Below are 24,419 nucleotides of genomic sequence, written 5' to 3' on the forward strand. Positions count from 1 at the left end.
TGCAAATGACTGCACCATAAGACGGCAGACTTGTACACGTTTTTTTTATGGTCCATGTACGTCCGTTCCGGCTCCAGACTTTCCAGTCCAGTACAAACACAGAGCACATGAGGAACATTTTCACGAGAATTTGTAGAGAGTCCAGAGACGGACACAACGTATACGAGAGATGTAGATTAGATCAAAACATGCGGCGGAGAGCTCTCAGCGAGGCGAGGTATCGACACTATGTCCGTGAGCACAGAACGGATGGGGAGGCATGCAAGTACAAGAGCGAATGCAGTACAAAACGACAGAGATGCGATGGCAGACGTATGGATGGGAACACGGATGGCGGGCGATAGCATCGCATGGATGGTGGAGATGTGATGTGTATGGCATGAAGAGCTTTACGGTGCCGACTGAGGCTGCGACCGGCTCGCCCACGCCCACAGTTGCCGGACGTCGCTGCTCGGGGCGGAGCTTCCGCCGACTGCTTGGGCTCCACGAGCAGGCTGCGCCGGTACAGGTCCTGCAGGTCGCCCTGCTTCGACGACTTCTCGAACGCGTCGCGCAAGTACATCTGCACCTCGGGTATCTCCTTCAGGTTGTACGGCACTTGGAAGCGCTGCATGTCTGGGAGAACATGACGCGGGTCAGTGAACGAGCCGGGAAAAATAGCGAGAAAAGGCGCACCTTGGACGATACGCGCGAGCTTGTGGTACTTGTTGAAGTTGATCAGCTTCTTCTCGGGAACCTTCGGGGCATTCCGATACGACGGGTTGCCTTCCCGGCAGAACGTGACGTCTGTCAAGTACAATCCTAGACGATACATCGCCATTGAGTACCCGTCCAAGGAGCCGCACGATCAAACGGAAGAGCCCACCGAGGAAGGGAACGGCGGTGGAGCAGTGTTCCGTAGCCGCGAGCGGTACTCGTGATAGTTGCGCGCGTGATCCGCGAGCTTCCGGAGCGACTCCAGCAGGATCTTGTACTTCTGCGGCAAGCCCTAAAGCGACGAAACATTTCGTCAGCCATCGCTCGCACGCAGCGCACAGACATCCCACTCACATTCCACGTCTGATGCAACCGCGCGATGGTCGACGAGTCGAGTGCGGCGAGGATCGAGCGCGGCGTGCTGTAGTTGCGCAGGCCGACGCACCGGTCCGCGAGCTTGATGAAGTACTTGACGAGCGCGGTCCGCTTCTTCGTGTCCGGCTCGTTCAGGATGCTCTCCGCGACCCAACCCGTGATCGCGGTGCTGAGGCTGGTCACCGCCCTGACGCTCAAGTGCGCGCCCGACTTCGCGCCCGTCTCAGCACCTCGTCCGCGCGGATCCCGCAGTAGAGCGTGCACTCCATCACCGTCAGCTGCCGGGCGAGCTCGACGGGCTCGAAGTCCGTCGCGGCGACCGCGCCCCAGTTGCGCGCCCGGAGCGCCGCGTACACGCTCTTGTTGATCTTCGGCTGCGGGATCTCGGACAGCGGCCCGGGCGGGAGCACGGGCGGGTTGAGTGTGCGTGGGATCCCGCCGTCGCGCGGCTTGGGCGACAGCCCCGGGTCGGGGCCTTCCTCGCCCACGCCGGAGGCGGCGTCGGCAGCCGCGATCATGCGCTGCTGGATGAGGTCGAGGATGCGCTGGCTGGGGACGGGGAACATCTGCGAAAGCGCGTCGGTGATGAAGGGCGTCAGGACGGGGAGGATCGAGGCGTCCGTCGCGTGCCGCCAGTAAGTCTCTACCCACGTCTTGATGAAGTTGCTCACGCGCAGGCGCACGGGTAGGCCCTTGCGCTGCTGCCACGCACGGAGGTCGACATCGGCTGATAGCGGCGGAGGTAGGAGGTTGTAGCGCGCGATCACAGCGTCGAGCAGGTCCAGCGGAGTGGTGAACAGGCGGAAGGTCATGAAGAAGACGGCGGCAAAAGGGGCCTCCACGAGCGAGTCGTGTGGGGTCATACGCTCGACGAGAGCGGCGAGCGTCGCACCCACGAGCTGTCCATCGCTGTTGTATGCAACGTCGTCTGGCGAATGATCGTGTGGGAATGTCCATGGAAGCATCCCTGACGCGGGGCCAGCAGGTGGAAGTCCGCTGGTGAGCAGTTCGAAGGAGGAGCTGGGTGCACCGTGGCGCTGGTGGCTGCCCTCCCAGGTCGTCCTGTCGTCTTCCGTCGGGGCATATGAGTGCAGTGAAGTCGTCTCTGACCTGAGCGCGGAGTCGAACGATGGACGAGGCGGCAGTTGTTCCTCCTTGAAAGGATCGGGGGTCTCGGGAGTAATTGGAGTGGGCAAAACCTCGTCCGCGCGCGCTGGGACATCCTTCGGAAGGGGAGAGGGCGATGTAGGAGGTGAAGCTGACGACTGCACAATCGTGAGGTCTTCGGCTTGCGTTGGCGTCTTGAGAGGGACTGTCATCGTCAGCTCCGAGTTGCCCACGCTTTGGGGCTGTATCGTCATATCCTCCTCCTCGCCGTCGTACGCCAAGCGCAGCTCCGCAGGGACGCTGTCCGCCCTGCGTATGCGCACCCCGCTTGCGACGGGGGACGCGCGGCCGGCGTGACTGAACTTCCGCGGGGTATAGAACGTGCCTTCCGGATCGCCTGGCCCTGGGATCGTGAAGATGAGTGGCCGCTCACTTGCTCGTGTGATGCATTTCTTGACCGCGTTCGTAAGATCCGAGCCCGCGCGCAAGGTGTCCGTCGCGGACCTGAGCAAGCCTTCCTTTTCTGCTTCCTCGGAGACGTCGTCACTTGGCGGTGCAGTAAGAGCACGCACTGCGTCCGCCAGTGTGCTCGTGACGTTGTAGAGGTTCTCCTTGGCCGGGAGCAAGCCGGTGGTCTTCGCCGGAGGGATATCCGGATGTCGAAGCACGGATTCAAGCACCATGAGAAGTTTGCAAACGACATCGACGACCTCGCGCACGAGGTCGTACATATGCCCGGTACTTGAAGCGTGCGAATGTCGAGAATGGGAATGCGCGTGGCCGATGAACGCGGCGATAGTGGAGAGAAAGTTATCGTGCGTATAACGCAGAGTGTCCAGCAGCTCTGACGTCGTCGCAGGACCAGAGGGAAACATAGGCGTGGCCGGCGTACCGACGGACTCGCTTGACAGTGAGGAGGAGGAGGATGTACTGCTGATCGAGTCCTGATTGGGTTTATGTCTCCTTGGGGTGCTCTCGCTGAATGTGCGCCGCATGGGTGACGCCAGCTGCTGTTCCGATAGCTTTCTCCGTGCAACGTTGAGTGTGGGCACTGGGGGATAGTCTTTGCCTAGCACCCGTTTCACCGTCTTCAGATCGCCCAGGCTCTTGTGCCGCGAAGGCGTACTCTGTCCAGGCATCCTCTTTCGGCGAAGCGCACTGCCGTTCGTGCTCTTTCCGGGAGTTGCGAAGTCGTCTTCGTCTTGGAGCATTAGGTTGCTGGAGCTACTCCCGAGCTGAGACTCCTGGGAGTCAGACCGAGGGGCATTCTGGGGCAGTTCTACCCCACATTGAACCGCGACCGCGAGGAATCCACGGACGTGGGCAAAGAGCTGGCCTGCTAAACGTATCATCGCTTGTACCTCCACCTCCCGTACATCGTCCGTAGTGGTTTCGTCTGAGGCCCGCTTCGCCTGGGATACCAATGATGCTAGATCCGAGAGGATGCGTTTCCGCTCCTGTGCCAGGATGCCGTGCTGTTTGAGGAGGATATCGTCCCGCGAGAGGCAGCCAATTTCGGAGAGGATTGCGCGTACACAGGAGATGACGAAAGCGGTGGCGGGTTGGAAGTGGGGGACACGATTCATCCGGACTGCGTTCTGAAGAACGGAGAGAGAGCGGAGGAGAGGAAGCATGAGCGGAGGGCAGTACATATCGATTGTTGGGCCAAACGAATCGGCGGGTGTTGGACGGTGATTGGTGCGAGCCGTAAAGACGTCCTTGCCCTTGTGAGACGATGTGCTTGTCCAAGACGTCGTTGATGAGACAGACACGCTGTGTCCATGGCCACGTCGGGGAGTCTTTGGAAGACACATTAGCCATGTCCAATCATGGGGCAAAGGAAGCAGAACGGTGAATCGTGCCAGAAAGCGCAAGGACGTTTGTAGCAGGAACAACAAAAGCGGCCGCCTGAGTTGACATGCAATCGGAAGCAAAGCTACTGGAGCATATTATCCTTTCCATCGCCGGATCAGAAAGGGAGGTATCTCTGGCGGTCAAAAGGGAATCCAAGACTGCTCTTACATCAGACTGCGTGCTCGAACACCCCCAAGAATACCTGTGAGAGCGAGTGCTTGCGATGAATCATACGGAAGGCGCACAGGTATCTGCATACGCATGATATAGCACGCGCGCCAGGCTAACGCGGAATGAGAACATGGGCGCAGGATAGACGTACGCATGAGCACGGAGTGTGTTCCGCGTACATAGAAAGCCATTTGCTTCTCGTCGACAACCCGCACTTCCATCGCCATGCGCGTCCGCTGTGGGTAAGCGATAAGACATTTCACCACCACCACCACCACCGTCCACGGGCGTCCTCGTTGTAACAGCAACAGGCCCGATCGGACAGCCGATAGAAGGTCGATAGCATCCAGGCCGAGCAAGTAGGCACCCGCGCAACGGAAACTCCGACGGCCCGAGGAAAGCCTGCAAGACGCCATGCGCGAGTGGTGGAGGATGAACCAGGATGTTGTCGGCGTCCTCTACCACTCGCGCAGACACCCCCGCTCCTCGTAACCCTTTCGCTCGTATGGGATAGGAAAGAAGCGCTCACCTTTCCGACTGGTAGCTCCTCCTCTGTGAGCAATCCCACCTCCGAGGTTACATAGTTGCTCGGGAACCATCCTCTCCTGCCTTCGAGCTCGCCATCCCACCACCCGCTGGCATCGCGATTGAATACGCGGATGACTTGGCCGGCGGCAAAGCTCAGGCACGTCGCGTTCGCTTGCTGCGGGGCGAAGTCGTGCATAGCAAGGACGTAGTCTTGTGCGCCGAATGCCTCGTCTTCTGAGCCAGAGTCGAGCGCGGACCATGCTGGAGATTTGCTGCGCGCAGAAACAGGGGTGAAGGGCATTGCAGAGTGGGCGGAGAGGTGGGAGGAGGATGAAGGGGCGCGAGAAGTGGCAGAGAGCATGGAGGAGACGGATGTGGAGGAAGGAGTGCGGAGGGACGAGAAGAACTCGCAGGGCTTCGCGCGGAGAGAGGCGTGTGGGGCGTTCGGGGCGCGCGGAGACCATCTCGGCTGGAAGATGGGTCGGCGGAGGCGGAGGTGAGGGTAGTGTCAATTCTGAGATGCGTGACAGGCATTGCCTCTGCATGCGCGAGGGGTGCGTTGCTGAGACGCGTCGGAGATGGGTAGCAGGGGTCAAATGCTGTTCGCACAAGGAGACGAAGCCGAGGATCTGGGTGTATGCGCGGAGCCGGGAGTGGGTGTACGCGGCGGCGGAAGCGGGAGACGTCCGAGAGGGAGATGGGAAGCAAGGATGTAGGGTGAGTCGTAGGGGGTGTCGTCAGTCGGAGGACTGGGTGAGAAGGGTCTCAAGAATTTTGACTGGTCTTGGGAGACGATCCAGATATCGGGAAGGAAGCACCCCGCGGAGGGCAGGCTTTCGAACGGCCGCGGCTGGTTCATCTTCCGTCACCGCACGCGTGACGCTCATGTGACTGGCAAGTTACGCGACGCGAGGCGGGCCCCTTTCGCCGGCTGCGCCGCGCGCGGCCCCGGAGAGCGCCTATATCTAGCGCACGTCACACGGCGTGAATCGCGTGTGTCCCAATCACCGTTCGACGCTGAAGTCGACCGCGTACGTGCATGCATGACGCTCCTTATGCCCCCGACCCTGCCAGAAGGTGACATTTCTGCACGATATCGCCACGGTTCTCTGCGTGGGTTGGACCTATTTCCTGACATTCCAATGCGGCAAAGACTATATGTACATTAGTTACTCCTACTACTACATGCGGCTTAGTTGCGCACACTTCAGCCTCAGCAATCAAGCTATCAAAGTCGGACCAGGTGAACTCAACCGGCTGGCGGGTGCATGCTTCGATGTGTTTTAGTAGTACTCGTATACCTTTGAACAGGCGAGTGCTTGGTACCTTTCTGTTTGAAGAAGCTGTGCTGATGAAGTTGCAGAAGGCCGATTCGTCAGAAGCGCCTAGGGGAGACTAAAGCTGATAACGATCGGGAGCGATTGGGCTCTCTCTCGACTCTCACGCCTTCTTGACATTGCAGGGTAGGGACCCGCGTCCGCAAGGGCTCAGACGACGACGGATAGGTCCACAGAGGACGAAGGTCTCCCGGCAGCTCACCAGGATGCTGTCCAGATCGCTCGCCCGTCGATTGGCGTCGGTACCCCGCCTCACCCTCTTCGGCCGCTCCGCTCTCCTCCTTTCTGCAGAACTAGTCGCAAACGCTGTCGCGTGGGCGGTCTGCGCTGTCCTATTTGGCCGCCGCACCGAAACGCGCGACGTGCTCTCGCTTGCCCTGTTGTCGTGGGTCGGTGCCGCATGTTCTCTCAGCTTTCCACCCAACATTCATTCAACATTCCTTCTTCACCGCGACGCTTCGTCCTCGCGCGCCTAGACGATCGGACTCCGGCACGGTGCGTATTGGTCAACAGCACTCCATTTGATCCACCTTCTCTCTCACACACGGTCGCTGCACCTCCCTGGTACTGTCACACCGCGCATGAACAACCGGGCGGCCCCAATCGAGCATGCCGCCCGCGGGTTGCAGTCCTCGGCGCTCGCTCGCCACCACCACTCTTTTCGTGACACTTCTCTGATGCATTGTCTTGTACTAGCCCTCGATGCCGATCATATCAGGTTGAGTGTCTACCTCAACGCAACGTTCGTGGTCCTCTCTCTTTCTGCACTCGCTTCGCTAATATGTCTCACCATCAGACCAGGAATATGATACTCACCATAGATTCTACTGTCACAGCGCGATCGACAATGCAACGCGCAGTCTCATCAGCATGGGTCAACTCCCGGTGACCTGCGGACTATTCTTCTCGCTTGGACACAGCACGATCGTCATAGTAGTGGTGCGGCGCAAGTTCATTGTAGCGTTTCTCATGTCTCACGTCCCCCGCAGAACGTCGCGATCGCAATCAGCACAGATGTTTACGACAGGCTGACTGGTGTTGGTGAAGTTGGCGGTATCGTTGGTCAGTGACTTTGTTGGCCGATGACGCATTATTTGACTCCGAGAACATCTTAGGCGCGGCCGTCAGCGCGAGCTTCCTCTTCATTGTTGGCCTGGCAAACTCTATCATCTTGTACAGAATACTTCGCAAGCGCTATCAAGTGCGTAGGACCTCATCGCGTGATAGCACGCAGACTTACGCATTTGCCTACTTAGATGAAGAGGCAGCGTGCTCAGCGCGCTGTCAGAGGTGAAGCAGGAGCGGACGATGTAGTTGACGAGGACAATACCTATTCTCACGGGAACACCCTCATGATGAAAGTCCTTGGTCCCGTAGTCACCTTCGTTGACAGACCCTGGAAGATGTATCCGGTCGGCCTGCTCTTTGGTTTCGGTGAGTTCTTCACCGCTTCGTGGGTGACTGGTATACGCTGAACTCGACGTGTCCTCGCAGGTTTTGACACCGCGTCGTCCATAGCCCTCCTTGCCATCTCAGCTATTGCAAAGCGGGGTCCTAACGGGGAGCACATAGACCCAGCAGATATAGTCATTCTTCCGGTGCGTCCTTCATTACTTCGTCCGTGTGCGCGCTATTAACGTCAACCCATCTTTAGTTGCTCTTCACAGTCGGCATGACGCTCATCGACTCCCTCGACTCCATCCTCATGCTCTACTCTTACGCCGGCTTCCCGGAGCGCTCTTTCGCCGTCTTCGAACGCCGTCTCAAGCCCAAGGAGGAATCACTTCCACATGCAGTTCCCTCACCTACTTCTGCGTCTCCGGCTGCAGGAGGTCCTGTCGCAAATACTAGTGAAGAGCTCCCGCGCGCACCCGCTCAGGGCAGGTCCAAAAAGACGGATGCCTCGACGACGGAAGTCGAGGTGCACGACCCGGTCGGACAACGCAAGCTGCGCGCCAAGAACAGCGCGATGTCGAACCTCAGCATCGTCCTCACCATCATGAGCATCGTCGTGGCCTTCAGGTTCGCGATCTCTTATATCTCGCGCCGCCTGGTGGCTGATGGCCGCTTTGTAGCATATCCCTCATCACCACGATGGGCCTCATCGGCGACAACTGCACCCCGTGTCAGAATGCGGCGAACGCGGAGGATGGCGGCGGGCTCGCGGGAAGGTGGTGGAGAGCCTGGGCTGCGGTACGCACTCAGACTCAGCGCTCAGCGCTCAGCATTCGCGTAGGAGGGTGTCTGACTGACGAGTGTTGCGCAGGCAAATGACAACAGCGGATATATTGGAGCTGCCATCGTCGGGTCGTTCGTCTTCGTAGTCGCTAGCTGGTACGCCACGAAGTTCGTCTACCGGAAGTGGCATGCCCGTCGGAGCGCACGTGTAGCGCAAAATTAAAGAACGGATGAGGGGATACATGAATAGGGACACAGCAGGAACATACATGTTGTAACACGTAGCATTTACGAAACACCCGCCTCAAGGGTCGTCCATCCACACCTGCGGCGCGAACATGAACCGCACCGGCTTGTCGTGGGTCCCTATCAGGTTCGAGCTCAGGTCTCCCGCCGAACTCTCCCTCAACCTCCCTTGATGTTCCGTCTCTCGCATATGTATCTTCAGCCGCATCAGAAAATCCACCTTCCACGGCACAGGCGGGGCCACCGCGGCTGGAGGCGGGGCGCGCCCGGACACGGCGATGTGAGGGGATGGCGACGACGGCGTGTGCGGGGAGGTGTTCGCGCTTGGGTTCGCCGTCCCGGGGTATTGTTGCGAGTATGCCTGAGCGGTGGCGATGAGCAGATCGATGAGGCCGTGAGCAATTTCCTCGATGTCGCCGATGTGGACTTGGTAACTGCGCGGCCAATTGCTGTCGACGAGATCATAGGCGAGACGGTGCGAAGAGCTGGAGTCGCGCTCGTCTTCGTGTTCGAAGGAGTCGAGGAGGCTGGCGAGGTAAATGCAGCCAAGGGCGACGGTGTGTGGGGGGTAGGAGAGGTTGATAAGGGTGCGGAAACTGGCAGAGTACATGTATGAGAACCATGATGACATGAAAGTAGGATTTGTCTTACCTGTCAACGGCAAGACGATATGCTAGTTTCGCCAGTCTCTTCGGAGCTGATACAACATGAGTAAGTCTGGCGGTGGCAAAACGCAATACAGAGATGCGACTCCGAAACCACATGTAGATTGACAATTCGTCATGCACACACAGCGAGAGCAGTTATTTGCTATGGCCGATGTGTACAAGACAGCCGGTCTCATAATCGGGTCGGAGAGAATGTGTAGCGCAGTCTTTGTATGCCATATGCACTCACTTGATATACCTCTTGCCATTTTGATAATGTATGAAAATGGTACTCGAGTATTGAAGTTATAGCATATAGTCTCGACGACTAGCCGTTCGACTGCGAGTAGACGTTGCCTATTCCCATCCAATTCCTACATTATGAACGAGGTCAGTGGATGCGAGGGCGTGTCATATGCCCCACGCACCATAGGATCAACGTCAATTTCACCTCCCATGGCTTTCGCTCTAGCTGCCCTGTCCGGATTTCGTACTCCGTGCGCGGCTAGGAGGAGGTCCCGGGTTTTCTTCAGCGTGTCGTGTATCTTGCATGACACCAGTAGTACCGCCAGACAAACGTCCTTTTTGTGGAAGAATGTGAGTACCTCGACAAGGGCCAAGTGGGCAACGCAGCCTTACATAGTACTGGATGTCTTTCATGTGACGGGGGAAGAAGAGGTGGAATCTGTGGTAGAGATTCTGTGCAGTGGCAATGGTCTTCCTGGGGCTAACACCTTCTCAGCATCAGATGAGCGCATGGTTGTACATTGGCGAGGAGGCTCACAAGCCAATCTCCAGCCCAATGGCCTCGATGAACCTGCACGCGTCCTGCCTCGCGCGCTCCTCTTGGGCGATCGAGAGCTTTCCTCGCTGTCGCTCCGACAGCATTTCGACCTCTTTCGGGGTGAAGTAAGGCTGGTGGAACTTTTGATACGAGGCGGGTATGAGGTCGGGCGGGTCTCCCCCACGGTGGTCCATCATAGTGGGGGTAGCAGTGAGAGTGCAGAGTGCCGGCGCCTCCGCAACCTGCTCCTCTTCACCGCGTCCGTCATGGACGGCGACTCCAATCTCACCTTCGTGGCCCTTGTCGCGGCCCGACTCCTCCTCGCCTTCGCGCCCGTGTCCGACTATCTCAAAAACGATCACCAGCTGTCTTCGCCAGTGACGGCCTATCCTCGGTGTGCGGACCGCCGACCAAGGAGTCGCGATTGTGGCTTACCAGGAGGGTGAACAGTGCGCGAAGGGATCTATCTGTTCAATCATGGTATTGACCCGTATTCTGGGGGAACCTTCCGGCATGTATGTTATTATTTGCTCTTGTGCGTAGCCGACTCTGAGACGAGTATAGTCTCCGCTCCTCCTGTCGCTGTTCTCGACGGTCCTGCCGTTGACGCCTTACACGTCGCCAGTTTTGTGGACAGCTGCGGATGCTGTCGCGGCGTGGGCTCTTGTGCAAATATGGAGGCTAAGGACAAGTACGAAGAAGACTTCCAGAGATAATCAGGTTGCTGCGCTGTGAGTACTCAAGTGTCCCAGGACGTCCAGTCTGTCTGAGCAGTCACGCCCGCAGTTACCTCTTCAACCCATACCTCTTGCTGCCAAGCCTCGCGCTGTCCACTTCATCGTTCGAGAATGCCCTCGCACTTGTATCCCTCATGTTTGCATGCAGAGGTGCGTGGCTTGTCCCTTTGCAAAATTCGTCCCTCATTGACAAGTTAGGTCGAGTCTCCGCCGCCCTCGTGACCCTAGCATTTCTAGTGCACCTCTCGCTTCCCTCCATCATAATCCTCGTACCCCTCATCCTACTATCCCTTACCCGGCCCGTCTCGCGATTGGCGCTTCCACGCCCGATTGAGGCTGACTTTAAGAAAGTCCCTTGGCTGTTCGGCGAGTTTCTCGCGTACGTGGCCCTATTTGGCGTTGCATCGACCTTGGTCTGCGGAAACGTCTTGTGGGTGGGGAAGACATGGGGCTCTACGTGAGTGTCTCAGTAGCACTGTGAACCACGACGCCTGACATTGGGTTATGATAGTCTTACCCTCCCAGACTTGACACCCAACCCTGGGCTGTGGTGGTACTTCTTCACCGAGATGTTCGACCACTTCCGGCCCTTCTTTTTGATGGTGTTCTCCGTACACCTGCTCATCTACATTGCGCCAGTGTGCATCAAATTCCAGTTCGTAACACCCCCCTGCTCGGGTGGCCATTATGACTAATCACCTTCCAGACATGACATGCTATATGCCGCCTTCCTCCTTCTTGGTGTGCTCGCATTGTTCAAGCCGTACCCAACTCTCTCCGACCCTGGCCTCTTTCTGACTATGTTCACATTATTCCCCGAGATCTACCTATGTACGTGTGCATGGTCAGAGATCGCATCCGTTTGCTCACCGGTTTTCTCAGGGCTTCACAATCCCATTGTAACAGGGCTCATTCATCTTCACACCGCGCTTCTGCTCCCCTTGTTCAACAGCCTATGGTTACGGCAGGGGACAGGAAACGCGAATTTCTACTATGCCTCCACTCTTGTGTTCGCCGTTGGAAACGGCCTTGCGCTCATCGACGCCGGATGGGCCGGATTGCGGATAGCGTTGGGGGAAGTGGGGGAGGGGATGGACGTCGTTCAAGAGTAAACCTAGCATTCGTCGAGACAGGGCTGTGTGCCATCCCTATATATGTAGATTTCGTGGACTCCTTCCTAGGATGTGTTCGGGCGACGGTGGATCAGAGGAGCACCACTTGCCTCGACGCAGCGGAGCTACAGGGCGCTCGCGATAGAGGAGGCGGGAACGTCGCGGGCAGCGGGGCACGACACGCGCCAAATGTTTGACATGAAGAGCGCGTCGCGGCGGGATACGCGCGGACGCGATGGTGCGCTCCCCTGGTGCCCCGTGGTTGGCAATGACGCATGGCTTGTTATTTGCAGCACAAGTACAGAGACCATTGCCCGAGGATACACTGATAGACACTCACATCAATACGTACGGAGTTCACTACTACTAGGGGAGGTCGACGTCGTCCGGGAACATGTCAATGGAGAAAGACGCATACTGCAGACTACCACCCAGTGTGAAGATCGACAGCCTCTGGGAACATTCTACGGAACAGCTCCCTGTCGTGCTCAATCTCCATATACGCTCCAGGAGCCACTCCCGCTGGCCAGATATCCAGGCGGTCATTCATCATGGCCGGATAGACGGCTTCGTGCGCCTTCCCGGCCCAATCGAAGTCGATGAGCCAAGTGCGAGCGAGCTGCCCATCCGTCGCGGGGACGTGCAGCACGTTCTGCTCACGAAGATCGCCAAACACGATCCCCGCCCCATGCAGTCGCTGCAGCGCATCCTTCACGGCCTTCGCGGAGCCGGCGGGCTTCCCGTAGAGAAGAGTGTGCGCGCCCTCCGCGTACCCCATGACGACGAGGTACCCGCCTACGATGGGGACGACGCCATGGAGGGGCGGGGCACGGTCGGCGTCGGCGAGCAACCTGTGCGCCGTCTCGCTGTATCGTGCGGCCTCTTTGTCCTGCGCGACGAACTTCGTCAGAACCCTCCTGCCGTCTAGCGTGGCGAGGAAGATGGGGCCCGCGCGACTACACTTGTCGACCGTCACAGTGAGGATACCGCCGTCGTGATCCAGCCGGTTCACGAACTTGAGGTTGTTCAGCAGGGAGACGGCTTCGGCCGAAAGGCCGGTGGGCGTCGGGAGGAAGGGCGCAATGGGATCCACGGATTGCTGCAGCGCGGTCTGATAGTGCTGTTTGAGCCCTTGGGTGCACTTTCGCAGCGCATACACGACCTCCACGAAGCGGTCGATGTGGTCCTCGGCACAGAACGGCACCTCCAGGTCTATGGTCAAGACGTGTTCGTAGTACATTCTGTCCGTGAATATGCTGGTGTCGATGTCCAGGCGACTGGCGGCCAGCGTGAGGATGAGTCCAGGGAAGTTGGTGCGACGTTCAATACCCTTCAGCAACTGCTCATGTGGGTGTCAGCGAGTATCAGGTGAGCGGAAGCGGCACGTAGACTTGCCGGGACTATCAGGTCTCGAAACCTAGTTTGAGCTTGCATTCGAGGATCACCACCTCCTCGCTGGTTCTTCAACTTGAGGGTAGTGTAGTCAATCTCTTGTCCATCAAGAGAGAGATACCATCGGAAGTCGGTGCCGGATGATGCTTGCGCCCCAGGTGTGTCGATTTTGTACTTGGGGTCGTCGGGGAAGATGTCGTGCGTGAGCGAGCATCCGACGGCGTTGAGGCGAAGGTCCTCGCTGTCGTAAAAGGCGCAACACAAATCCATGAACCGACGGCACAGGAGGACGAGTGCCTGCCTTTCTGCATGCGTTATGGAGCTAGCTTTCAGCTCTTTGGACAATGTTGCCAGAGAGGAGGCGAAAAACGTGTTTGGCAGCCCGCGGTTGGTAAAGGGGCGTCCAGTGACGAATGCGTCGTCTTCTCCGTCGTCTTGCGCTGCCTTCATGACATCGGAGTCGCTACTTCCCATAGCGGACGGGGACGGCCGCGGCCGTATCAGCTCGTTTGCCTTGTCGATCTCTGTAGGCTCAGGTCACGCATATTATCACTGTCTGCAACCGGAAGACGTACCTCGCATCAATTTGAGGTCCAGCAACGACTCAGGGACTGGAATATATTAGCGAGGCCCATACGCAAGCAGGAAAGCCAAAATGCTGGGATAGAACCCGAGGACGATATCAATTCGACCATCCTTGTGCGGGATCGGGAGCTCGTTCACAAAGGCGTTGAATTCGTATGCCGTGGGGTTCGCATGAAGGAACCCAGCGTGCGTTCGCGACGTGAATCTTCAGGATCAGAAGGAAGGGCTGACGGCTTGCATGCGCATCAGTATCAGGGTGGATCCGTGCGACGTTTTGAAGGGACGCCCACAACATAGAATTTGAGGGCCTTGAGCCGGTCCGAAGACCACTTCGGGTTGAAGAGACGGGCTACGCTCTTGAACGTCGCTTTGGCAGGTACGTCTAGGACCACATCGAGGAAATCGTTGTCAAAGTTGTAGACTAGGAGATGGATTTCATGGGAGGCCATGTTGGCGGTGGTCCGGACGGTGCTCGTCGCCGTTTGCCAAGTTGCTGGGATCGCTCACGAAATTTGTCGGAGAACGAATATCCGGGCACCGCCTGGGCACGTGCAAATTCGATCGCCGCCTGTCTCAGAGTACACCAATAACCGATAACCAGCCTTCGGGTGGGACGACATGGTCGCTGCGCGATCACAGCAGCGGGGCACTACACGTTGTACCGGCTTCAACGGTTTCACGCATCGTCTTTGTATAGGATGATATTACTCCGAATCGATGCCGGACGGCGGGCTGGATTGGGCATGGCGTTGGGGGAGGTGGGGGAGGGGATGGACGTCGTCAAGAGTTAGCCCAGCATTCGTCGAGACAGGGCTGGGTGCCATCCAATGTGTATATGTAAATCTCCGAGAGGACTCGATGCCATGTTCCCAAGGAGTCCAGGAGCACATTAATTACCGTACGCGTGTGCCGTGATTACTAACCTGCGAGGGTGGATTAAGCGCAGGGCAGAGTTGAGCCGGCGATTGAGACGTCGGAGAGCGTCGAACAAAATGAAAACAATCATGCATGAGTCCGACTCCGCAAATAACCACTCTCATATGCTCCCGAGCCGCCCGCGCCGGCTCGGCCCGATAGTCCCATATCTGTTCTCACAACTCGACTCCGGTCTCGATCCAAAGGCGCCTTCGCCTCGCCAGCTGTGCCTCTTTGTGATCTTCCTAGTTCTTCGTGTGGAAAAAAATGGGTCGGAGGTGTGTCTCGAGGCTCGGCGCAGGACTCCTCGAAGCTTATGTGCACACAACCGACGGAGACTGTGCGCCTGTGTTGGGAACATTCCGTGGACGCCGAGCCCCGTGAGCTCGAAATCCTGTGCTTTAGCTCTCATTGCGGTCGCCTCAGTACCCACACTAGCTCGCTGGAGCAGCGCAGGCCCTCGAGCACCGTGTCTTCCTGCCGAAGTCCCTGCTCCCCCCCGCTCCACCACGTCTCGAATGTTCGCGCAAACTTACCCGTTATGGGCGCCGCCGATCGCCCCGAGCGCGGAAAGTAAGCCACACGCGCCTATCGGACCCGAGCTTATGCGTGTCCACTGTCCAACCGGACGACCGGAGCACAAGGGAAGGGCAGCGACCAAACTCTACCGGCAATCCGATGAGGTCCTCGCACGGGGTACAAAGTGAAACGAAAACACGTGGATTAAAGATAAATACGTATACAGATTGCTTGCGAGGGTGGTAGAAGTACAACATCGTTGGGTTGGTGAGGGGGCGGGTGGGCGCGAGGATGGGGTAGTATACAAAGCGGAATTATGGGTTGGGGTGAGGTTGTGAGGCGAGGGAAAGGGGTATGAGGGGTCCGTGAAGCGTCCGCGGGTGATGCGATGGGACGCACAGGAACCCAAAGCGTTGCTGTCGTACCATATGTCGAAACATAAACCAGGAGCCGGCGCGAAAAAGCGCCGCCCTGCTTTTCTTCTTCCACCTCTTCCAGTGGCCACGGCATCCAGAGACGAGAGAGACGAGAGAGCAAGGGTGCGGGAGCCGGGGATTATTGGTCGTCGTCATCGATGAGCGGGAACGTATCCCGGATGTCGAACGTCGCGCCGATGAGTATCTCCTCTGGGGCGACCTCCGTCTCCTGCTCCATCGACTCCTCCCAGCCGTGCCACCACCACTCCTCGTCCTCTTCCTCGCTCTCCTCTTCCCCTGGGCCTGCTGCTTCTCGTTCATCGCGACCCCAACGAGGTCCTCTGACGGGTAGCGGAAGACGACGCTCGGCCGTTCTGTGCCCGCAAAGTTGACGCTCTTCCGCGACCCAGAGCCAGGCCGCTCCTGCGCACCCGCCTCCGTGGTCGACGACGCCGCGCCCTTCTCGAGCGTGCTCGGCGGCGCGGCGTACACCTGGGGCGTCGACGCAGCGGGGCGAGTCCCGGCGCGCCAGGGCGAGCGGCCGCGCTCGTGCACGTGGTGGGCGTGGTCGACGGGCGTCCGGGGCGACGGCGAGTCCAAGTCTGAGTCGTCCGAGTCCGGGTCCGAGTCGCTGAACGCGCTCGAGCGGCCGTAGAAGTCGGGGTAGCGGACGCGGGTCGCGAATGGGACGCAGCGAGCGTGCACGTGCGTGACCGTCAGCGGCGCGTCCTCTGGCGCGGGCGAGGTGCTGTCGTCGCTGGCGCTGGCGCTGCCGGACGCGACGGACGACGCGCTGTCGCGGCGCCGCATCGTGCGGGCTTCGACGGGACAGGTCGCCTGTGGGATGTGTGAGTGGGACGAACGTGCGATGGGAGGCTCGAGGTGAGTACGTACCGCTTCGTTGAAGGCGGTGTTCATGCGCGTAAGGCGCTCGAGGGCGCCCTCGGTGTTCCAGGCGGGAATGAGGCCGACGGCACCGGTGCGGAGGACGCGGATGCGGACGGCATACTCGTCGACGTCGTCAATGATCTCGACACGCTCGCTGGGCTCGACGTGGACCGGCTCTCGGTTGAATGGCGGGGGGAGGAAGGACGAGGACGGGAAGGCGTCCTTGGTGTAGCAGATGCCGGCTTTGGCATCCTGGAAGGCGGACCGCCAGGTGAGCGGTGGGGGCGCGTACATCGTCTTGGACGTCGACGGGGGCTCGGCGGGGATGGGGGAGAGGGAACGGCGGGAGCGAGCGGGGCGCTCGACCTCGAACTTGGGTGTGAGGGAGGTGCGAGACATGTCGGTCGAGATCTGGTGGAGGACGCGGGGGGAGTGGGAGGACCGGTAGGTGACCTCGTAGGGGATGGGAGTGGGCATCTTGAGGCAGTCGGAGTGCAAGGGATTACGCGAGAAGCGCGAGAGGGCGTAAGCGAGAGAACGGATCAGGCGTGGAGGGCGTCGGGATTCGGGCTGACGGTGGATGCGACGTGGACGATGGGCGCTGTATGGGCAGCGGTGTGGACTATGACAATGATGTGTCTTCGCCGACCGGGGCTTCACAGGCGATGTGTGTCAGCAACTTGTGTGACGAAGCGTGATCCTGGCGGACGAGCGGTGAGTGCGAGGATGTGCAGCGACGAGGGCGGCGGGCGGGGGACAGACATGATGCGGATGGGGCTATATGTGCGGGGGAAGGGGCAGCCTGGTCTGGTGAGATAGCTCGCGGGGGCGATTGAGGGGCCATCGTCAGCTGGGCGGACGAGGGGGAGGTGTGGCTCGAGAAGGCGTGCGCAGATGTGGGGAACCGCTCGCACGGGCCCTTCGCGGAGAACCAGCTGCTGATCGTGGCGGGCCCCAGGACCCCGGAGCACCCCTTCCCCAGCCCCGATCCACGTCCCTGGCTTTGCCTGGCTTTGTGCTGGTGGAGTGCTCGCTCGCGCAGGGTCCAGCCTGCAACACTCCCGCGCGTGCGCGTGCGCTCTCCCGCGCACTCCACACCCACCGCTGCCCGCGCGTTGTCCAGACCGTCTGTGGGCTCGCGGTGGACGACAACGGGAGCAGAGCTGCCTTGCGCGCTGACGTGCCTTGACGTCGGGGGTCCAGCGATCCAGGCAAGGAAGCGCGATGGGCCCGTCGGATGCGGGGCAAAGCGCACGCCCGCGCACACGACCCGGCCGCTGCGCCCGATGTCCCGGTGGGGTGTGTCGTCGGTGTGTCAACCGCGCTCAAAGGCCGTCGCCTGCTTCAGAAAGCAGTCGCCGACGCCCGGTCACCTGCCCTCTTCTGGTCGCCCTCCCGCGCCCGACGCGGGCGCGCGCGCCATCTTGGGGCCCGGCTCTCCGTCCCGAATCCGCGCGTCGGCGGTGCGAAGAACGAGAGTCGACGTCAAGCGAGCGTGCACAGATGGTCGCCGGTGGATGGTTCCCCGCGCGTCGCGGCCTCGACCCCGCCTTCGAGGGCCCTTCCAAGCCCGTCGCCCGCGCTGCGATCACAGGAGAGCTCCCCACGCAATATGAAAGAACGCGCGCGCCGATGCGGGGCCCCGGATTTCCCGTCCGGTGTCTCCGAGAATGTACGTACGCCTCCCCGCTCGTTCTCGTCGGGGAACGCGCGCGGGAGCGGCTGACTGCGTGAGGCGCGACACGAGGCTACTCATCCTCCCGCTCTTTGATCGGCGACTTCCCGTGCGCTTCGGCCAGGCCCCGCCCCATCGATCAGACTCCACTTCAGCTCTTGGTAACGGCCTCTTGCCATCGAGATTGGACAGTTCCGTTATTGACCAACAGGAGGTAGATGTGAGTGGTGTTCAGCTGAGCTCCAACCAACGGGGCCACGGTGGACGAGAATCTGCGTAGCCGACGTGCCTCGATCGGTACATCCACACGGCGGTGAGGATCGAGATTCGACGCGTTGAGTAGACGGAAGCGAACCTGAATCCGGAAGCAGACACCGCGTGAGCACCACGTGCTCCACGCGTCGATGCCTTGGCCCGGGGCCCCTTTCAATGTAATTAGCGGCCGCCTTTGTGGCGTTGCTCACTGGCACTAGTCTGGACAATTAGACCGCATGAACGGACATGTCTACGCTCACCCGGCCAACCTTCGATTGCATCCCCTTTCCCGTCAATCCAAGATACCACGCTTGATCCGGAACTGTACTCACCCGAAGCTCAGACCAAAGAGCCTCAGCCTGGGAAACGCCACCCCCTGCGCACAGCGACATGCATCCAACTCCGACCAACGCGCAGCCGAACGATTGAGCCAGCGCAGCGCAAGCCATGTGCCGGAACAGGCACCGAGACCCCGCGAACCGCTTCCACCCACACAGCTGCATCCGTCCAGCGAACATCCCGACTCTCCTCTGCGGACGCAATAAACTTCACCGCCTGGTGTGTAATAACGGGGGCGTTTGCGAAGCTGCCTCTCACCTCGATTGATCATCAAGCACCGCACCGCCGCCGTAGTCTTCTAGCTACATCTTGGAGAGTGCCGCTACCATTGTACCAAGCACTGCGAAATGACGAGCATTGTCGCTGCGATCTGGAGAGCTGGAGTGACGGTCACTGCGACGAGCGTGCGTGCGTATGTACGTACGTACTGCCTACGAGCTCCCGGCACAAGGGAAGCTCGCGGGGACAAGCGAGGAAGCACGAAGCGGCTCCAGGGAAGCGTCGACGCAGACTCTCCTCGACGCTACAAAACAGGAAGTGCGCGGATCGGTGCGCGCGCGGAGTCATGAACACCACAGCTGGGCTTCCACCCCGCTGGATCACAGAATGCGACAAAGGGGTGCGATAAGCCGAGCCCGCGCAGCGTACGGGCAGCAGTACGTACTCGTTCCCCCGAGGCTGCAACCTACTGTTTAGCCTCGGAAAAACGAGAAGGGCCGTCGCGACGACACAGGACATATGCGGTTCCCAGAAAGACAAGTCGGCCACGCGCCCGCCCAGGGGAAGCGATTGTGGGCAGAGGGCGCGGGCGGGGCTTCTGGTCTTCTAGCCGTCTAGTCTGCTCGCGCGGGGCTCCCGATGTGGACGTGCCAGGGATCGTCGCTGCTGCCGCCTAGCAGCCGGGCCCAGCTGTCTCCAACGGGCAAGGTGCAAGGCAAAACCCAAGCTCTTAAACGAGGCGCGTCGACGCGCAATGACGCGTCTGAACGGATCGAGAGGCTCGCCCTGTTCATGAGCTCTGCGCGAGAGCGGTCTGAAGTCAAAGCGAGCACGGTGCGTGGACAAGATCTTCAAAGCCCCTGCTGCTCAGAACCGCAATGTCCGTCGCGACAATCCCTCACGCACCCATACCGCGCGACGCCCTCATCGCCAGGACGCCCCCCGCGCGCAGCGGGTCGAAGATCCCCGGCATTCTCAGAACCCGCAGCGGCGCCCCGAAGCCAACGTCCTTGCGTGCGCGCAAGCCCGTTTCCGTTCAACCTTTCGTCCCGCGGCGTAACTGCGGCAGCCGGAGGGGCTAGTACCCCCGTCGAGAGCGCAACGGTCCCGACGATCGAAAATTAGCCTTTCGCATGCCGCGATCCGCCCCGGACGCACCAGGAAGGAGCGGCCTGCGGCCTGCGCTCCTCTTCCGCCGCGAAGGACGAACAGGTTCACAGAAGGCAGCACTCGCGGGAAGGTACGTAACCCGTACGCGCGAGTGTCGTCAACGAAGCCAGGGACCTGGTGGAAGCCAGACGGCTCTCGCCTGGGAGGGTGTGCAATTCGTGTCGCGCTCTAGTCGCCCGTACGCTACATCTCCGTGGCCAGACCGAGGCCCGGCAAGTCATTGATGCTTGGACGTAAGTCCGCACGCCATCACCTCCGCTCGCTCCGTCCTTGATCCACCCCAGTCGTTTGCCTGCTGAGAACGGAGAGTTGAACCTTGACTTCGTCCCAGAGCGCCCGTCGCGGGCCGCTCGAGTCTACGCCGCGATGCGGTTCCACCCGAGCGGCTCGCTCCAGGAACGCCACATGCGGTCGAGGATGCGCAACTTGTCCGCGCGCCCGAAGCTCGGGCTTTCGAGGTCCGCGACGTCGCTCAGGAAGCCTTCGTGGAGGCGCGAGCGCGGCGGGAGCGAGCTCTCCGCGTACCGCCGCAGGCGCGTGACCGAGAGCAGGAGCAGCCCCGCGGTCAGCGGCGGTACCGCGTCAGGCGCGGCGGACGCGTCGAGCGACGCGAAGGAGAGCACGGACTGGCGCGCGCGTACCCGGTCTCCGTGGTGCCCGTGCGACGGCGCCGGCTCGGAGACGAGGAGGCGTTCGAGGCGTCTGCATGCGCGCACGATGCCGTAGGACGGAGCACGCAAGAAGGAGAAGCACGGTCAGCCTGTGGGCGGCGTTCGATAGGCGGGCGGACGGACCTCATCGTGAGCCAGACGCTGCTGCGCCTCGCTTTCCCTCCGTATCGGCCCCGGCCTCTTCCGCCGGACAGAACGGTGCCGATGTAGCCCGCGGCGGCATAGAGGATCGTGAGGGCGGGGGCGACGCCTACAAAGGCGAAAGTGAGCTCCTGGCTCTTGAGAAGCTTGTCGATTCCGGAAAGCGCCTGGTTGATATCGACCTGCATCACCACAATGGGTTAGCAGCAGTTCAAACAGAGAGCGCCTCACAGCCAAGGTTTTGCCTTTACAGCGAGCGCGACGCTGGGCGGAACGCCTGAAATGTCGCAAGAGCGGCGAGCATACCTTCGTTTTCTGGATCTGGATGAACAGCGAGCGGAGGAGCGTGCCTTGAACGGCCGACTTGAGCGGCGTCTTGATATCGTCCTCATAGATCTGCATGACCGCGGTAAGGTCTCCGGCTTGGACCTGTCTTGACAGCAACTCGAGCTGTGCGGATGAGTAATGTAACTTCTCCAGTGCGAGAGCAAGTGTCATACGCTCCAGGGACTGCGACAGACGCTTAGTTATGGTATTATGGAGGGAGAGAAGTCGAAAAGGCCCACCTCTAAGTCCGCCCGAACGCTATCTTTGGTAACAATGACGCCGTCTTCTCTGCCCGCGCGCACAGTATGGATAATGCCGCGGATGGGTGTGATAACCCAATCTTCCCAAAAGCCTTTGACGGTCTCGAATGTTTCCTTGGCGAAATCCTCCAGTGTGGCGCGCGATGCGTACGCCGTCTTGATCGCATACAACACCAACGGTGGTAAAAATACCAGTCGCGGCCAGAGGAGGGTCAGCTGCGAAGGTCGCTTGAGTTGGTTGGCCTTCACTTCTGCGCCGTGCAGCGACGCGTGTGATGGAAGGGTGATGTTCGCGAGGGTGGACAGCGACTCCAATACTGCCCCCGGATGTCTATCCGCTGAACCGACCAGATCGGAGTCCCCTCCATCGAGAACAGCTTGCAGGTATTGGGCGAACTCCGCGAGCGCGTAAAACGCAGCGTCGCTGCTGGGCTCCTGGAGGGCAAGCGCGAGGCGGTCGCGCAGGTTCACTAGGGAGCCGAGGACTTCCGCCCGATCATCGCGTATCCGAGACAACTCCGTCTGCTTATATGCGCATTCATCGCGGGCGAGGCTGTATGGTAGGGCCAGCACGGTTGTTCCTACGCGCGCAACCCCGGAGAGTGTTTGTAGGAAGATTTGTGTGTAGATTCACGCGTCGAGGACATGGACGCGGTCATCGTCGCAAGAGTGATGTTGTATGGTTGGCGTTGCAAATGGGGGAACATGGCGGCAGCAAGAGCATGAGGACGGAGGGATCCTTCTGACGGGAAAAGGTGACGAATCGAAGCAGGCTTGAGTGTGGACAGATGGATGGGGATATCGCGTGACCGCAACGTCGAAAGAACCATCATCGACGCGTTCGCGACGCGCAAGGGCAGCGCTACATCCCCCCGAGCCTTCATGAGGACGTGTATTATGACGGAAGGAACCCATACTCACTTTGCAAGACATAGTACGCGACATTCGTACGTGACCGCCCCAGATCAGACCACCACTCCAGCTCCGTCTCAGCCTCGCTAGCTTCTTCCAAGAACGTTGTCAGCGCATGTGCATATAGCCCAAGCGCAACCTTGCCCAAGATTGCCTGTCGTAGCGATTCCTCTTCTTCGCCAACAAGTTCTGCAGATAGCAATTGCTGCTCATGCTCGAGGCCCTGCAGCTGTCCTATGCATTGCCGAAGAGATGATAGCGAGTGGGCGCGATCCACATTTATGAAGAGTTCACGAAGCAACTCCTTGGAGCGGTTGGAGGTGATGCGGACTCCGGCTGAAGTGCTGGAGGATGCTGCGGGAGCGGCCTTCTTGGAGAGGTCGTCGACAAAGTAAGATATAAAAGTCGACATGTGCGTGTTCGAGCTCAGTTCATGGCAGCAGAGGTAGGAAGAAGAGAGGCGATGGGTCTGGTGGTGGAAGGGTTGAAACCAACCGTATAGACGCCGTCTGCGTCATAGCGCGACGCTTCCGCAAAAGGCAACAGGCATACTGAACGTCATCCAAGTTTCCACTAAGAAGCATTACACATCATGACTGTCTATCCGCCTTCCTCCATATTTCAGCACTGGAACACGGCCGGACCTAAATTTCCTACTATTAGAGCAAACTTCGACATCATAATGTACATGCTCGACTGACCTGGTACAGTGTACTCTTGGACGGTGTAGATGTTGGTTACAATACCAGGGTCGGTAGCTGAGAACCGACTTTCAATAGAATTTTTGCGGAAATGGGCAGAGAATACGTACGAGTGTATGCTCCAGGGAAGCTGACAGTGTCGGGCTCTGCGTCTCCACCACCAGTCACCTCGATTTGAGCGCAGCTCGTCTATGCAGTAGCCCTCAGCGGACGTCAAGAGCAACATGTCACGCGTGAACGCACGAAAAACTGAGCGCCAGGATATTGCGTCGCACTGGACAAGGCTGCGCTCATTGTTCAGTCAAGCCAGACAAGCAATCCAAAATGCTCGGTGCGTACAGATGGCCTCTGCGCGGAACAAGTACTGGCCGGACTTGACGCAGGATGGAATTGTGACGTTCAGGTAACCACCGTTGATGAAGAGAACGTCGGATCCCCATTGACGCCTAGTGCTGTAACCGTCCTCGAAGATCTGGGAAGACACCGGATCAGTGAATTATGAATGTCATCAATCCATGTAGAAGTTCGCGCAGGTTCGGGGAAGGGGAAAACGAAGCTTGATTAGCGCTGTATGCGCGCGTGCTGTAAATAGTACATGACGTGAACAAAGGGCTAAGTGTATCGTAAAGCGTGTGAGGCGAGACCAAGAGATAACGGACTACAAAGATAACATGCGTATGCGTAGCGTAATCTAATCTAATCGTGACCGGCGCTTCCGCGCGTATCTTCAACACTCCCCCTCAACTCGGCGTCTGAGAGGATCCCGAGTTGCCGTCGCAGCATGTGGAAGCGATCGCGCGGAAGCGGTTTCGTGAACATGTCCGCGACGTTGTCCTCAGTAGGTACGTGCTTCAGTTTGATGGTACCGGCTTCTACACATTCGCGAATAAAGTGATGCCGGATGTCGATGTGTTTGGTGCGCGCGTGATGTACGTTGTTCTTGGAGAGCGCGATGGCCGAGAGATTGTCCGCGTTGAGGTCCGTCGCGTCCTCCTGCTTCAGATACAGTGCCGCGAGGAGCGCGCGCATCCAAATCGTGTGTCGCGCGCAGTACGACACCGCCATGTACTCCGCCTCCGTTGACGATAGCGCCACTACCGCCTGTTTCTTCGAGCTCCATGCGACAAGTCCGCCGGCGATCAAGAACGCGTATCCGGAAATTGATCGCCGGTCCACCGGGTTAGCGCCCCAGTCCGCGTCGGTGTACCCTTCGAGGCGCAAGTGTTGGTACGCCACTTTGGTTACCAGCTCCCCCTTCGCGT

General features: G+C 59.4%; 8 protein-coding genes across 8 annotated transcripts; 2 read left to right on the plus strand and 6 right to left on the minus strand.

The window, feature by feature from the left end:
* Nucleotides 1-176: 176 nt before the first annotated feature.
* Nucleotides 177-5,092, minus strand: BXZ73DRAFT_79253 (ras GEF; the record flags this gene model as incomplete). The annotated part of the gene is made up of 8 exons (XM_048023045.1): nucleotides 177-226; nucleotides 433-615; nucleotides 676-736; nucleotides 866-988; nucleotides 1,051-1,281; nucleotides 1,302-3,776; nucleotides 4,383-4,439; nucleotides 4,733-5,092. The coding sequence occupies 8 exons, from the start codon at nucleotides 5,090-5,092 to the stop codon at nucleotides 177-179; spliced, it is 3,540 nt and encodes a 1,179-aa protein (XP_047875568.1).
* A 1,182-nt stretch (nucleotides 5,093-6,274) lies between these two features.
* BXZ73DRAFT_50651 (NicO-domain-containing protein) lies at nucleotides 6,275-8,469 on the plus strand (the record flags this gene model as incomplete). Its single annotated transcript, XM_048020477.1, has 11 exons — nucleotides 6,275-6,457; nucleotides 6,545-6,563; nucleotides 6,765-6,786; nucleotides 6,905-7,007; nucleotides 7,058-7,130; nucleotides 7,184-7,269; nucleotides 7,325-7,502; nucleotides 7,563-7,666; nucleotides 7,723-8,090; nucleotides 8,144-8,261; nucleotides 8,335-8,469. The coding sequence occupies 11 exons, from the start codon at nucleotides 6,275-6,277 to the stop codon at nucleotides 8,467-8,469; spliced, it is 1,389 nt and encodes a 462-aa protein (XP_047875569.1).
* Nucleotides 8,470-8,550: 81 nt separating this feature from the next.
* Nucleotides 8,551-10,117, minus strand: BXZ73DRAFT_50565 (cyclin-like protein; the record flags this gene model as incomplete). Its single annotated transcript, XM_048020458.1, has 6 exons — nucleotides 8,551-9,088; nucleotides 9,144-9,189; nucleotides 9,390-9,513; nucleotides 9,568-9,720; nucleotides 9,779-9,866; nucleotides 9,924-10,117. 6 exons carry the CDS (start codon nucleotides 10,115-10,117, stop codon nucleotides 8,551-8,553), a joined length of 1,143 nt encoding a protein of 380 aa, XP_047875570.1.
* Nucleotides 10,118-10,189: 72 nt separating this feature from the next.
* BXZ73DRAFT_103569 (PIG-U-domain-containing protein) lies at nucleotides 10,190-11,772 on the plus strand (the record flags this gene model as incomplete). Its single annotated transcript, XM_048015620.1, has 8 exons — nucleotides 10,190-10,319; nucleotides 10,374-10,438; nucleotides 10,488-10,654; nucleotides 10,710-10,810; nucleotides 10,859-11,117; nucleotides 11,172-11,315; nucleotides 11,367-11,491; nucleotides 11,543-11,772. The coding sequence occupies 8 exons, from the start codon at nucleotides 10,190-10,192 to the stop codon at nucleotides 11,770-11,772; spliced, it is 1,221 nt and encodes a 406-aa protein (XP_047875571.1).
* Nucleotides 11,773-12,196: 424 nt separating this feature from the next.
* Nucleotides 12,197-14,198, minus strand: BXZ73DRAFT_103570 (uncharacterized protein; the record flags this gene model as incomplete). The annotated part of the gene is made up of 5 exons (XM_048015621.1): nucleotides 12,197-13,111; nucleotides 13,174-13,688; nucleotides 13,740-13,775; nucleotides 13,888-13,975; nucleotides 14,040-14,198. The coding sequence occupies 5 exons, from the start codon at nucleotides 14,196-14,198 to the stop codon at nucleotides 12,197-12,199; spliced, it is 1,713 nt and encodes a 570-aa protein (XP_047875572.1).
* A 1,540-nt stretch (nucleotides 14,199-15,738) lies between these two features.
* BXZ73DRAFT_103571 (uncharacterized protein) lies at nucleotides 15,739-16,964 on the minus strand (the record flags this gene model as incomplete). Its single annotated transcript, XM_048015622.1, has 3 exons — nucleotides 15,739-15,879; nucleotides 15,927-16,436; nucleotides 16,494-16,964. 3 exons carry the CDS (start codon nucleotides 16,962-16,964, stop codon nucleotides 15,739-15,741), a joined length of 1,122 nt encoding a protein of 373 aa, XP_047875573.1.
* A 3,537-nt stretch (nucleotides 16,965-20,501) lies between these two features.
* Nucleotides 20,502-22,868, minus strand: BXZ73DRAFT_50547 (NCA2-domain-containing protein; the record flags this gene model as incomplete). Its single annotated transcript, XM_048020455.1, has 6 exons — nucleotides 20,502-20,847; nucleotides 20,940-21,139; nucleotides 21,264-21,467; nucleotides 21,524-22,125; nucleotides 22,179-22,406; nucleotides 22,466-22,868. The coding sequence occupies 6 exons, from the start codon at nucleotides 22,866-22,868 to the stop codon at nucleotides 20,502-20,504; spliced, it is 1,983 nt and encodes a 660-aa protein (XP_047875574.1).
* A 281-nt stretch (nucleotides 22,869-23,149) lies between these two features.
* BXZ73DRAFT_24625 (glycoside hydrolase) lies at nucleotides 23,150-23,599 on the minus strand (the record flags this gene model as incomplete). Its single annotated transcript, XM_048017696.1, has 4 exons — nucleotides 23,150-23,214; nucleotides 23,268-23,346; nucleotides 23,401-23,441; nucleotides 23,497-23,599. Coding segments are annotated over 4 exons (288 nt in total), but the record flags the coding sequence as incomplete, so codon positions are not given.
* Between the last annotated feature and the right edge of the window lie 820 nt (nucleotides 23,600-24,419).

This window comes from Epithele typhae (genome assembly GCF_022376455.1).
Source record: "Epithele typhae strain CBS 203.58 chromosome Unknown BXZ73scaffold_42, whole genome shotgun sequence".
In the NCBI taxonomy this organism is placed as follows: Eukaryota; Fungi; Basidiomycota; class Agaricomycetes; order Polyporales; family Epitheliaceae; genus Epithele; species Epithele typhae.